The 15965-nt window shown below is 31.4% G+C and overlaps 1 protein-coding gene across 1 annotated transcript; it reads right to left on the bottom strand.

Moving 5' to 3' along the window:
• Nucleotides 1–8278: 8278 nt before the first annotated feature.
• Nucleotides 8279–8925, bottom strand: LOC111902855 (glycine-rich protein DC7.1). Its single transcript, XM_023898668.2, has 2 exons — nucleotides 8769–8925; nucleotides 8279–8691 (listed from the first exon to the last, which is right to left on the bottom strand). Exons 1-2 carry the CDS (start codon nucleotides 8869–8871, stop codon nucleotides 8486–8488), a joined length of 309 nt encoding a protein of 102 aa, XP_023754436.1. The 5' UTR covers nucleotides 8872–8925; the 3' UTR covers nucleotides 8279–8485.
• Nucleotides 8926–15965: the final 7040 nt, after the last annotated feature.

Genomic DNA, 15965 nt, shown 5'->3' with positions numbered 1-15965 from the left:
ACGTTTGTTTCTTGGATTGCCAGCTGACCAACTTCCCATCAAGAAATTGACAGCCACCAGTTGTGCTTTTATGGTCGAGTCCACATCCTCCAAGGTCAGCATCAGAATAGGCTTGAACGAAGAAGCCTGAATTAGATGGATACCATAGACCTAAGGAGGTGGTTCGCTTGAGATAGCGTAGGATGTTCTTTACTGCCAGCATGTGAGGTTCGCGTGGGTTAGCCTGAAATCGAGCACAATAACATACAGAAAACATGATATCAGGCCTGCTAGCAGTTAAATACATCAGTGAGCCTATCATTTGACGATAGAGCGTGATATCGACAGCCGGTTTATCTAGTGAAGGGGTAAGCTTGGTGCCGAATGCCATTGGGACTTTGACTTTTGAGTCTCCCATCATGCCAAACTTCGCTAGGAGAGTCTTTGTGTAAGCTTCTTGATTAATAAAGATGCCTTCGCGTCCCTGTCTTATGTTTAAACCAAGGAAAAAGTTAATAGGACCCATTGAGCTCATTTCAAACTTAGTCTCCATCAACTTTCTGAATTCAGCTGTTAAGCTAGGATTCGTGGAGCCAAAGATGATGTCATCGACATAAATTTGAACTATCATAAGGTGGTTACCTTCCTTTTTGCGAAAGAAGGTTGGGTCAACCGAACCTTGTTTAAATTTAGACATCTTTAAAAATTTTGTAAGCGTTTCATACCAGGCCCTCGGAGCTTGTTTGAGGCCGTACACAGCTTTATCCAGAATATAGCAATGATTTGGATACTTTTCATTCACGAACCCAGGAGGTTGCTCCACATACACAGTTTCTTCGAGTTCTCCATTGAGAAATGCACACTTTACATCCATTTGGAAAACCTCAAAGTTTTTGTGAGCAACATAAGCCAGAAATATTCTAACAGATTCTAGCCTAGCTACTGGAGTGAAAGTCTCTTCATAGTCTATTCCTTCCTCCTGACAGTATCCCTTGACCACCAGACGAGCCTTGTTCCTTATGACATTACCTTCCTTGTCCATTTTGTTCCTAAAAACCCATTTAAGACCAACAACCGAAGCATCTGGAGGAGTTGGAATGAGGCGCCAGACTTTGTTCCTTTCGAACTCATTCAGTTCGTCTTGCATTGCTTGAACCCAATCAGAGTGATCGAGGGCAGTGTTCACTGTCTTCGGTTCAACTTTTGATACGAATGAGTTAAACATACAAAACTCAACCTTTGAAAATAAGGATGTCTGTTTTGCCTTCAGTTGAGATCGGGTCAGAACCTTTTCAGATACATCACCAACTACTTGAGAGATAGGATGATCTCTGGTCCATTTGGTAAGAGGAGGGTAATTCGGATCAAAGGTTGGGTCTAGTTCAGCATTGATCATTTCTTCCGGCTCAGATTGGCTATTGTAATCAAGCGTCATATCATCATGCTCCCCCTCAATTGATGAGTCTTGAGAAACATGAGGTTCAGGGGTTTCTTGTGGTGCTGGACTTTCAGACGCTGAAGCACCTTCGTTTGGAGGGGCATCCTCGGTTGGAGAGGCACTTTCGGTTGGTGAAGGATCTTCGGTTGAAGATGTAGAGTTTGACTCCCCCTGGACTTGTGAGCTTGGCTCCCCCTCGACTGAAGCATTGTTGGATGGAGATTCATCAGTGGGCGATTCTCTACTTCATGCATTCTTCTTGCAGCATCTTCGACAATTTGCTTCATATGATCAACTTTGTTGTCAGCTGCACCTGCTTCTGAGAGAGAAGCTTTTTCCGGTTCGTCAAAGAGTTCCATAAATTTGTCGTATAAATTGGCGATAGAGACTGTGACTTGGCCAGTTTGAGGAAAGATTTCCCCGGCAGTGTCATCTGTGGCCTGTAGCTTCTTGACATAGCTATCGTCGAAGGTCACATAGTATGTCTCTTCAATCCTTCTTGAACGCTTGTTTACGACCCTGTACGCCTTGGACGTGAGTGAGTAACCCAGAAAGATTCCCTCGTCGGCTTTGACATCAAACTTGTTGCGGTGTTCTTTAGAGTTAAAGATGAAACACCTTGAGCCAAACACATGGAAAAATTTCACATTGGGCTTTCTGTTGTTGATTATCTCATATGGTGTGAGCGTGAATCGCTTGTTAAGATAGGACCTGTTCTGTGTAAAACAAGCAGACTCTTTGGCATTTGCACATGGAACTATTTCAGAACTAGGTAATTCTTTTCCTTTATGAGAAGAAATCATTTCTAGGATATCCATGTCATTGCCTATGTACATGGCAGCTTGGGAAGTTGATCTACCAGTCAAATTTGCTTTACTAGTGCACCAAATCATTGTTGATTCAGCAGCAATTAGCAAATAAGTCATATCAATGAGGGTCATGTCGTGGTCCATCATATAGTAATCATTAATGAACTCACTATATGAGTCAGGGAGTGATTGAAGAACCAAGTCAATAGCCAACTTCCTTGAGACAGCGACACCCAACATTCCAAACTTGTCAATATGCAACTTCATCTCCAAGACGTGAGCACATATAGACTTTCCATCTTCGTGTTTGCTTGCCAATAGGGGTTGAGTGACCTTGAACTTTTCAAGTCTGCGAACACGTGGGTCAGGGAGAATTATTGGATGGGGTGGAGGAAGAGAAGTATGATTTCCATTTCCATGATCCAATCGTGGAACATCATCATTATGTGGAAAGCCTTTTCCAAAGGATTTAGGAAGACCATAGTTATTAGAATTTGGCATCTACAAAACAAGAGATATTCAAGTTAGTTAATTCAATCCTTAATATAACACCCAAATGAAATATTAAGGCTAGGACCCAACACAATATTCTACAACTCGAAAGAGAGATGTCATAATCCAGTTGCAAAATATTTGAAGGTATGTAAATGACGATTTACCAATTTCCACCATGAAAAACGAAAATGAAAATTAGGTTTTAAATGAATTGAAACTCCTAGATCTTTTGAGATTCATTTAAGTTTTCAATGGCATGTTTAATATTGATTATGCCCTTCAAGTTTGTGACTAGGATACCGAGGATCACAAACAAGGTGTGAATAACCATGCAAATTATTTTTGTACACTCGAAGACATATATCACCTAATCAATGTTTCAGTTAACCACACACGCTCCATTGATTTATGATAATCTAGGAGCAACCCATTGTCGTCTTTTATTGGTCCTATATTAGTGTGACGGTTAACCACACACGCTCCACTAACAACCAACATGGTATAATGTGCAATTTCATGGATTAGCACCAAATTCATATTTTTCCTAAAGTAACTAAGATTTGGGAATTTATAAAAGTGTTTAGTTGCTTCATATTTCATTATACGTATAATGGAAGGTTACGTCCTATCTTACCCGTTAAGGATGCGGTGGGTAAGAGTGGATACCCAATGGCGGTCATTTTACAGGCCGCTTCCTTAAACACCCCTTATAGACCATCTTAGTGAATGAGGCCTAGTAACTGTAAGACTGACATTTACTTATACATATATAATATATTAGACTTTTAATTTTATATAGTATAAGGGTGTATTTTATACTTTAAAATACTAAGTGGTTTAATCTATTAATAAGTTAGACTTTTAATTTGATTAAACTTAAACCATATAATTATGGATTTATTAATTATCCCTTTAATTAAACACTTAATTAATTTAATAAAACCACAAGGGTGTAATTTGAACTATTCAAAATACTAGAGTTTTAAAATTTAATATCTCAAAATTAAAACCTTTTCATCAAATTTTAAATTCCAAAACTTGAGGACAAATTTTGAAAATTTTCAAAATATTAGGGTTTAACTATTTAAATTTCAAAAAACTAAAACTTTTAATTTCAAATTTAAGCTATAAACCCTAAAGGGGTGTAATTTAAAACTTTTTCAAAATTACTAGTTTAAATATTTGAATCAAAATAATCGTATATTATCCATATTTAACAAAATCCACCAATTTTGATAAGGATATCCATACCAATCATAAATAATCGAATTGGGGTAAGAAAAACAAGTTTTGGTAGTTATCCTAATAAAAAACTGGCCAAAAAATCGAAAATCTCAGCAACATCATCCAGGACTCATCGAGTCCAGTATGGAACTCGTCGAGTCCATACATGGACTCATCGAGTCAGCCTGTCAGACAACAAAATTTTCGACTTTTTGATCCTTCTGCAGTTCACTTTTGCGCCTATTCAATAGAAAAACAACCTAGTCTCTAATACCACTGTTGGGTTTTAAGCATAACAACATCCTATGGTGTACATTCAACCCTAATTGCTTTGGATCTAGGTTTTCTAATTTGAACATACAACATTGAATACCAAAGCAATAACCCTATGACTAGCATACATATACTAAATTTAGCATATGATTAGGTTTAGAAACTTTAGCTCACTTGTTATGTAGCAATAACAAGTTTAATCCTTCTTGATCTTGACTTTTGAAAGCCTAGTGCCCCAATTGTTGCACCTCTAACGGAGTCACAAACACCCAATGCAACAAGATGACTTAGGAGAGAAGAAGAATTCGACTAGGGCAACTTAAAGAAGCATTAGTACCGAATGCTCATGTATAAGGGTCTATTTATAGTTGAGGCTATTAGTGTTTTAAGGTAGAAACCCTAATTTCCTTGCTTAGGCCTTAAGCAATCCATGAAACCCTTCTAGAAGGCCCCTTAAACGAAATCCTTATGGGCTTCCCATGGATTTCATCCAAAACTTCTATTAGGAGTCCATAGCCCAACTAGCAACTAACAGTTAATTGCAATATCAGTCCCCTTAATTTAGTCAGTCTCTTTTAATCACCAAATTAATTCCAAATTAATTTCTGATCAATACTAATTTATGATCTCCAAATAATATGTTAATCTTGTAATATATTAATAAAACCATTTTGAGTACCAATTTATTATTCATATAATAAATTCTACTCTCTCTCCTTTTGTCATCCTATCAAGTTGCATGAGCGAAGGCAACCCAAAAGGACCATGCTCATAATCATATCAAGTACATACCAAAAATAGTTATTGGATTAGACACCTAATCCAATACATATAAATGGCCAACTTCTTGTCTAAAATTCACATTCATCTATTCTAGTCTTTTCGTGTGTCTTCGCACCTTTTACACATAAGAACACATAAATTCACTTTCTTTCAGCTTGCATTCCATTATGGATTTGATGACTACATAAGGCTCTTGTCTTGCTTTCTTGTGGAATATTTGAGAAAGAGCCAAGTTCATTTCATAGGGCCAATAGATCTCATAGGACTTTTTGTAGATCATGTGTCATGGTTGCAATCATTATGCAAGCGACCTTATTGGCATCATCAACATGTTGTTTATGTCTAACAATTTCCTCAATAGTTGCAGTCTCGGTGTCAATTTCAAGAAAATGGATTTCAAGAATATGCTTATTATTTTGATAGCTAAGTGTCATCTTCAAATTTCGCATCAAGTCTATGTAGTTTGGACTAGTAAGCTTGTCTTTTGACAGAATCGACACAAGAGTGCAATTTGAGTTTTGAGCGGGTGGAAGAGGAGGAGGGAGACCACCATTTCTAGCCATATATAATAAGAGATAAAGTTTTAGTTATTTGTATCAATCCTTAATACTTTAACACAAATAAATATATATGGCTAGGACCCAAATTTTTAGTTTGTAATAAGAAGAATGATGTCGTATTCAAATTCTGAATTTATATTAGGTTGATAATGCACTTTACCAATTCCAATCTCTATGAAATTCCTAGATAACTCAATATACATTGAACTATTCAATAGCATGTTTAATCATAGATTATGCAAATAAGAAAAGAAACTTGGATTTGCCACTTAATAGCAATTAAAACTAAGAATAGCAAAAGAAACCATCAATGAGAGACTAAAAGATTAAATTCACATCTTAACATAAGAAAAACAATCAAAAACAAAAAAAATGCATCATGAAGATCTACAACACATTTAAGTAGAAAAAAATAAATATAAAACATGCATTCATAGCTTAAAACATAAAATAAATCATAAATCCACATCTTAAAACTTGAAAAAAAAAATCATGTATTCACAAAAAAAAAAAAAAAAAAAAAAAAAAAAAAAAAAAACCGTTATATTTTCTTATTAATAATAGTTAAAACTAACATTAACATGACTAAATAGTTAGTAGAAAATTAAAACATCACAATTCACGGCTTAAATAACAAAGAATCACATTATTTGAGAAAACACTAGTATTATGACACATTCTAAATTCAATTCACAGCACAATAGCTAAGAAACCAAAGTTATGAACAATAATTCTATGCATATATCAGAATAAATAAGAAAACAAACTTGATTTCACAACTTAATAACAATGCATTCACAACTTAATAGCACTTAAAACTAACATTAAGAAACGTAAACAACAAAAGAGAGATTAAAACATTGAATTCACATCTTAACAAAAGCAAAAAAAAAACATTCAAGATAAAAATTGACATACTTGATGTAGATCAGGTGGTGTTTCACCTGAGATCGGAGAGAAAAGATGGAGACGAGTTGACGATGTTTCACCGGAGCAATGAGGCAACAACAACGATGGGGGTTGACAACGACATCAGATCTGGTCCATCAATCTCGTCACAATTCATAGGTTAGAGGCATAAATCGGAGATCATAGATCTAGAAGCATAAACCGTAGATTTGTTGCTGAAGATCGTAGATCTATAGCCGGATATTATAGATCTGGACCAGAGCACTTCAGATCTGATAGCGTCATAGATGAAGTTATAGGTATAGGGTTCCTTCTAAGGTTCTTAAAAAAGGGGTCGGGAAATAAAATTAGTGATGTTTAGGAGCTTCTTTGAAGAAGTTGAAGTCGCTGAAGAAGGTAGTGTCGCCAAATTTAACATGTTGTCGCAATAAAATTGTCGTCTAAGCTTTCATTAATGAGTAATAGATTAGAGAAAGACTTGGAGAATATTAAAAAAAAAAGTTAAGGAGCTATGACACTAGCGGCATCGGTGCCGATTTCGATTCTAGCGAGCGGAGGTTGGGCGGACATCAACAGCAACAAGAGGTGGTGTTAAGGTTGTGATGGTGCGAGAGTTTGAGAGTGGCTGATTGTATCAGCTCTAACAAATCTTATATAAATGAAAAAGTGTTGGAATGTTGATCTAAATGTTAGGTTGTATAGTTAAAGGTCTCAAAATGGCTATTTTTCCCTTATTGCTATAAAACCTTACAAAAAAAAAACAAAGACCTAGAATTGACAAATATATCCTAAATAATAAGCTACAAATAATGATTCCTACAGTTTATAATCTTTTTTTTGTTCTCATTTGATCTTATATATATATATATATATATATATATATATATATATATATATATATATATATATATATATATATATATATATATATATATATATATCTGTGTGTGTGTGTGACTCATTTAATACATGGGTTTACTAAAAACTAAAAATTTAATATAAAGTTGTAAGAATTATGAATTTTGTAAAGTAACAATTTCACATAAATACAAAAGATATAGTGAATAAAATAAGTAATTTAATATATTCTAAGAGATTTGAAAAAGAAAAAAATGTAAAACATTTATTCTGAAATTTAATATAAATATTTAGCTTACATATATAACCCTTAATAAAATGTGGATTTTAAATTTTAGAAAAATTGTAAAATACAAGAAAATGACAAGTAGAAAAGAGATAATTCAAAAAATTCAAAAAAACGACATGTGTCAAATTTAATGAGAACATAATATTCGACAAAAATGATTTTCATTTATTAGGTTAGAAGATCTTCGTCTCATATTTATTGTCCACTTTTGTCTTTTAAAATTTGTATCATTTAACTTTGACCTTAAATATTTTTGTTTTAGATGTATAATACTTGATAAAAAATATATTAATGGATTGAGTTTTGAATGTTTATTCATCGTAATAAGTTTCATCAAGTAGTACATAATACAAATAAAAATATTTAAGCTCAAATTTGATGAATAAATACTTTAAAAGTCAAAAGTGGATAGTATTTATGGGACGGAGGGAATATATATATATATATATATATATATATATATATATATATATATATATATATATATATATATATATATATATAATATGTGGTTGACGTTGAATCAGAAGATCTCAGTTTTATTATTAATTTCAACAGAACTTATATATATATATATATATATATATATATATATATATATATATATATATATATATATATATATATATATAATTTGTGATGTTAAGAAAAAACGAAAAAATTAAAACAAGGCACTGAAAACGATATATTTTTGGACATAAGAGTTCAAAAATCTCTTATTTTACAGTACATATTAAGTGCATACTTCCATCGAAAGAAGTTGTGCTAATTATTTGTTTTACATATAAGCACTACATAATGCATAATTTCATTGTGAAACATCTTTTTAGTATATGACTGAAAAGATGGTTCTTTCTCGATGTTTCCATTAGTTTTGAGTTTGTTTGTAAGCAGTTGCCTCCGCAAACGTCTTGCAACACTTGCAACCTCCTATAGCACGGTGAGATTTACCGGTACAACAACCATACATGCAACCTTTATGTCCAACATTATATTTATCCTTACCACCTTTGTCATGTCCTGGAATTCCACGACTTATGCTGTGTTCTCCATGTCCACCGGCCTTATACTCACCTACATCATTAAGTGTTAATTAACTTGCAAGATTTATTCGCTTTTTAAAAATAAAACACGTAAGAGAGAAAATTTACTATCAGTGTTTTCAGCCAACTCCGTAGCTGCAGCCATTTTAGAGGTAATGAGAAGGACAACAGCAAAAGCTAGAGTAAGAAGAAGGAAAGCTCTTGGAGCCATTTCCACGTGTTTATACAAAATGAAATATATGGAAGAGGGATATGAAAATTAGTGTGTTACACGTCTCTATTTATAGAAGGTTTTATGAATGAAAAAATTATTGCTATGTCCTACTCCTTTTAGTGGTTGGGTGGTTAGGATTGGGGCTAAGATTAGGATACTACTTTGTTTTTTTTTTTTATGAATGTGCTTGAATTTTATCTTTTTTTTTTAACAACAAGAAAGAAATATATTAAAAAGAAGCAAAGGAACAGCTTGAGGAACATGAATTACACGTACATAAACCCAATTAGGGTCCATACACTAATCAAACCAATTAAATGCCTCCGCTTTACAACCATGATTCTTAATCATGAAATTACACCTCATTAGCAAAATCCTTGCTGCTTTTAAATCTGCTCTTGAATTTTATCATTGGTTTATTTTGTACCGGAAAATTATTACAACTTAAAAAAGCTGCGGACAAAACAAGGAAGAATAATACATAAATATCGAAATAGACTGACCGAATCCATAAAAAAAAAAATAACAACTTAATGTCATAAAAATGTTACACTATAAACCCATCCATGTTATCCATAAACTTTTGAGTCTAATTTATTTATATATATTTTAACATATATTTTTACATTAATTAGTAAGAAAATACATAAATAACAAATTATATGTTTATTAATTTGCAACTTTGAGTCTGTGAGTCATGTTAATTTGGTTTTACTTTTTCCTATCATATTATACTTTGTTAAGCATTTATACATAATACAAATAACCCAATGCTTGAAATAACAATTTTGATTCTTTTTTAACGAGCTCTTTTGCCTCAATGATTTTTAATTAATAGTTTTCCTCCTAACTATTACTGTAAAGTTATATTATTGGTTAATTATTACTATAAAGTTATATTGTTTGTATTTTGTAAGTGGTGATTTTGGCCCCTTATTATATTTTAAAGATACATATTTTGTCCCTTACAAAATTTGTTTTTTTAGTTTTTCTTTTCATTAATATTAATATTTATTAATTATAATTTTTTATTAATTCTTATTTGTACTGTTATACCAAATATGATATATCTTCAAATTTTATATTTATCCACCTCCACCATACATAATTATTAAGATAAAAACTTGATTTCTATATTTTTACGGTCTAATTTGCAAAGAAGTTCTATGATACAACGCAAAGCATTGTTAAATACTAGTTTTATTTTATATATTACAACAATTACAATAATATGACAACAATGAAGTATTAGAAAATTGAAAACCACCGACAACTTATGATATCCGATGAAAAAAAATTTGAATTTCTTTTTAAAAGTTTACTAAAAATTACTATAAACACAAATAAAACTAACATTAATAATATATAATATTGTTATTATTTTAAATCTTAGTGTAATATTTTATTTTACTTATTGATAATTATTTTTTATATATTAAGTAAACTAGGTGTGAGATCCATATATTACACAGATTAATTAATATATAAAATGACATTTAAAAAATAATTTAAAATAACCATAAAATAACATATGACAAAATGTAACGTCCCAAAAATTACAATAAATTTAAACTTTTGAAAACATTTATAATTATAATAAAAACCATTAAATCCTTTAATTAACAAAAACTATTAAGTTTCAAGTATTCAAAAAACAACTCAAAGTCAAAACATATTTTCAACAATATTAATCCATTTATAATTCAAAACAACAACGAAAACCTAATAATCTTTAAATCCCATATTACGAGTCTGTGACAAGGACCTAATCTTCAACAGCGCCAGTATACAGTTAAGAGAAACCTTCATTCGTACCTGATGTACCTGTAATAATTATTTTATAAATGAAAGATAAGCACAAAACTTAGTGGATTTCAACACAACATAACAATAGAAGTATTACACCATACTCCTATATCACATGTCATAAACAAATATGCAAACATCAATATGATATATAAACATTAAGATCATACATCTTGTGTCTATTTGGGAACACATCTCAAATAACACCCAAATAAGAACTCGGTATCCAGCCGTCGAATCCATAGACTTAGCGCTTCCGCATTCGGCCCCTTAACTTGGCACAATGGCATTCGGTCTGTCGGCTCGGTATTCAACCGTCGACCCCAAAATATATCATGCACATACATTCCACATAACAGATAAAAACATCAAACATAGCTCATACAACAAGTATTACTTTAACTACCAATCATATAGTTCCTAGTCTTACCCGACATAATAGTAAGCATATAATCCCCTATGGTTATGAAGTGAGGAACTCACCTCAATGATCAAACACCCTTCAAGTAGCCCAAGACACCCTTTACACCAGTTTAACCTTCAAAAATACAAATGGCCCGTGGGTTAATTTTCTAGATTTTTACCTAGAAGTTATGGTCTGTTCAGGAAATTTTTTTTCCCTCCTTAAGGACCTTATTTTTTAAAATTGTTCTACATGAATGAAGTTCGGGTCCTTAGCTTTAAAATTAGTATTTGAAGACCTTTGTATGATTTTCTACAAATTTAGGTTATTTTTACAAAACTGTCTCGCAAAACAGTTCATTACGGACCAGTGTGGGTAAATGGTCGATTTCACCCTAGTTATGGGCATTTTTTGCCTTTCGGTCAAAACTAATTAAATTTAGAGGACTCAAAAATAAAACTTTCAGTTTCGTTTCAACTAAAAAGGGTTTTCCATGACCGAGATATGTCATTTCAAAGTCCTGGACAGATTAGGGAAAAATCCTGAAGTCACAACTTTGACTTTTTATGGTTAATTTTACATCTTAACCCATAAAGCTATTAAGAACATGGTTTCAAAGTTGGAAATCAATTAGTTAATATAGGCTACGATGTAATGGAGAAAAATGACATGTAACATGAAATTTTAACTCAAAATCCAATGTCTTTTTGAGAAAAACAAAGTATGATGACTATTTGAGAAAGATACCTAGTTAGGGTAATTTTTCTTCCATTCCAAGGCTTGTTATGTGAGAAAACACACCACTCACTACCAACCAAGCCTGAAATTTAAGCATGCAGCCATGGTTTCCCTAGAATGAAAGAAAAACGATTAGAGGAAGGAGGAAGAAAGAAGAAGGTGAAACCTTTATATGTGATCCTAGTTGCACTTCTTTTACTTGAACCCTTCTTCCTTGAGTCAAAGCGCCATGATCGATCCCCTTCTTTCTCCTTAAGCATCCCCTCAAAAAAAAGTTTTCTCTCCCTCTCTCGGTTCTATTTGGCCGCACATAACACAACGTACAAAAACATCACTTACATTAGGTTTTTAATCTAAAACACATTTGACACCATGGCTTAAAGGGAGACAATCGATTTAATTGAGGATTGGGCTGCAACATCATGAAGTCTCATACGTTACTTGGTGTTTTACATGTAAAATCCAAAAATTACAATAATGGTCCCTCAAGCTCTCTAATAAAGACATTATTTACCCCAAAACAATTTCTTTTGCACCAGTAAGTTTTACAGTTGACAACTTCAATCCTTTCTTAGAAATTAGTTACACAATCTCCAAAAACTCATTCCACAATTATATTATTATTATTATTATTATTATTTATTTAAAAAGAAAACGAATATCGGAAAACCAGGTGTTACATCTAGCAGACATATAAGCTGCACCTGATCCTACATCGACTGGGAAGGAGAACTAAGCATTCCTTATAACGAATGTGGATACCTTCTCTTGTCACAATACATTTTAAAGTTGTGAGGGCAGCAGATCACATAAGAACTCTGCAGTTAAGCATGCCCAGGCGAGAGCAATCTAGGGATGGGTGACCCCATGTAAGTTTTCGTGTCGGGAGCCCAAAACGGACAATATTGTGATACGTGCCAGAGAGGCTGTTAAAAATGGTATCAGAGCCAGGGCACGAGTCTATGTGTTCGATAGGGACATCGAAACCTATAATGGGGGGGGGGGGGGGGGTGAAGGCAGGCATGTAAGTTGCACCTGATCCTACATCGGCTATGAAGGAGAACTAAGCATTCTGTATAAGGGATGTGGGTGCGCTCTCTGTCACAACGCGTTTTAAAGTCGTGATGGCAGCTGATCCTATAAGAGCTCTACAGTTAAGTGTGTCTGCGCAAGAACAATCTAGGGATGGGTGACCCCCTGAGAAGTTTTCGTGTCAGGAACCCAAAACGGACAATATTGTGATGCGTGCCAGAGGGGGGTGTTACACAAAATAAAAGAGAGTGTAACATATAAAAAAATGTATTATTTATTAGGATATATATATATATATATATATATATATATATATATATATATATATATATATATATATATATATATATATATATATATATATAAAGCTCGAAAATCTATATAGAGTTTTAACTTTTTATGTTTTACAAAATTCTAAATTTTATGGTTATTTGTGAAATTTATTAAAAAAATCACCATTTTATAATATCTATTATGAAGAGTTGTTATTTTAGAATTTCTTGTTTGAAAACCACAATTATAAAAGCTAAACTTAACATGATATTCTTATATAAATAATTGCATTTGCCTCTGAATTTTTAAAAAGAAAACGTGTCCTAAGAAAACAACTGCTAAAAAATTATAACAAAATAGTTATCAATGAACTAAAAAATTTAAAGAAATAATAATTAAAAAGACATTTTAATGATAGTTTTTATACCAGCAATAAAAAATTAAATAAATATTAGATAGTCTAACATTTGACGACGTGTACGTCTAACTAATTTTTACATGAATGGTCACTATTGTTTGATGTAATTTGCGAGTTTGGTCCCTAACTTATTTTTTAACTCGGAAGCTCCTTACTATTTGTTTTTGTTACATGCTTGTCCCTACTGTTTGTTTTTATTACGCGTTTGGTCCCTGTCTTAACTAAAAATACTATTATTTAAACAAGGAAACTAGTGGGTTATATAAGGTAAGGTGAGGAGGTAGGGTTGGAGGTGTGTTTATTTAAATAAACTAAAAAGTCAAGGGGGAAAAATAGTCTTTTTAAGTAAGAAATGGACCAAACACGTAACAAAACAAATAGTAGAAACTTTCCGAGTTAAAAAAATAAGTTACAGACCAAACGCGCAAGTTACCCTAAACCATAGGGATCATTCGTGTAATTTACTCGAACATATTTAAAAACAAATATTTAGTGATCTAAATTATAATTTATTAATCAAAATATGTTATTATCTATCTAAAAATTTCATAACTTATTATTATTAATAAATGAATTTATGAATTCAAATTTCCAACGATTAATAGAAAATATTTGTTTGTATTCTCACATTTATTATATTTAATAACTTACATATATAAATATTATTATTATATGACATTTTATTTTGTAAATTTGAAAGAAATTGATATATAAATATTATTTATTTAAAAGATATGATAAGATGATATATGTCAAAACTTTTGAATAAATAACATGTGACAATAGAATTTTGATTTATTAAAAAAGATATAAAAAATGATAGAATTTTGATTTATTAAAAAAGATATAAAAAATGGCTTCGCTATAAAATAAAAAATTTAAACTTAGTAAGGTGTAATTATTTAAAGATAAAAATTAAAGCAAAAGATATAGCTTTTGGTGTCGCCCCACATATAGCTTTCATCAAAATTTGTCGACGTTTTAACAAAAATTTCTGCATTCACACTGCAATCTTTTAGAAAAGTTTCTCTCAAGCGTTCACGTTGGAAGGTTTTATAGTTTTTATTAAGAAACAAAATATATTAAAAACATTAAGATTTTCTATAAAAAAAAATGATTTTGATAATGTGTTATTATTTTTTTTACAATTATGATATTAAGTTTTTATAAAGTTCAATAGAAGACATTATATTTTTTTAATTTGTTTTAAATATTAACCATTTTGACCGGTCAATCTGGTTGTGAGTCATTGCATTGTGATATACCTGTCATTGAAAATGTGATGTTTACGTGACATTTTTGGTGACATCACTTTCTGTGTGTCACAAATAAAAAATAAAATAAAATAAATTGTAGTGACTTAATTGAAAATAAAACACAATGTCAAATTAAATTTTATAAAAACTAAATGTTTTTTTGTACAATTTGACCTTATTATAACAAAATAATCGCGACTTATTGAAGAGTTAGAAACCCTTTGTAGCCAAGTTATGAGCAAAGCAACAAAACAAAATTGACACTTAAACATGTAGTGTTATAACTTTGTTGCTATTAGTATGCATTCCAATCTACATTTATTGGATTTATTTTCCTATATAGATCTCTGACTTTAAATGACCACCGCCTTTGATCTATCATGAAGCCCGACAAATTCTTGATAATTGCACTAGGAACATATATGTAATAAGCTAGATAAAGTATTTACGTGCTTCATTGTAGATCAAATGGTCGTGACCAATTACAATAAGAGATTTATCGAGGAGGTGATGTCACCAAAAAAATATCACGTCTGCATGGCATGCCAATGCCACATTATCAAAGACGTCAGTTACCACTTCACGTCTGCTAACAATTAGATTGACCGGTCAAATTGTCAGAACCATAAATTTGAAAATAGAATGTCTTTTATTGAATTTTGTGAAAACTTAGTGTCTTCATATGTAAAAACATACCATGGCTTCAAAATCGAAATTTAGTAAAAGCTTAGTGTATTTTATGCAATTTGCCATATAAAAATTCAAATGAAATATAAAAATAAATTTGGAAGAGTTTTTTTTTAAATATTTCTAATATTCTTTATATTTTCACATCATAATCAATTAAGTGAATATACTTTGTTTAGCAATTAAGCTAAAAAAAACTTACAATTGTTTATATGTTTGAGCTTTTATCTGATAAACTAGTCAGGGATAAATATGAGGATTTTTTTATAAATATGATCAAAATTTAAAGATTTTTAGAAAAACGTATATATTTTTAATTTAATTGTATTATTTTACTATAATATTCATATAATGATTTCTATATTACCCAAAGTATTATCTTATTGTATTTCTCTATTTGAGAGAAGAAATTAACTTACAATATCTTCCTTAAAGTAAAAATAATAATCTAAAAATTACCAAAAAAAAAAAAAGTTAT

The sequence above is a fragment of the Lactuca sativa genome, chromosome 7, assembly GCF_002870075.4.
Source record: "Lactuca sativa cultivar Salinas chromosome 7, Lsat_Salinas_v11, whole genome shotgun sequence".
NCBI lineage: Eukaryota > Viridiplantae > Streptophyta > Magnoliopsida > Asterales > Asteraceae > Lactuca > Lactuca sativa.
This window is presented reverse-complemented; position numbering and strand designations above follow the sequence as displayed.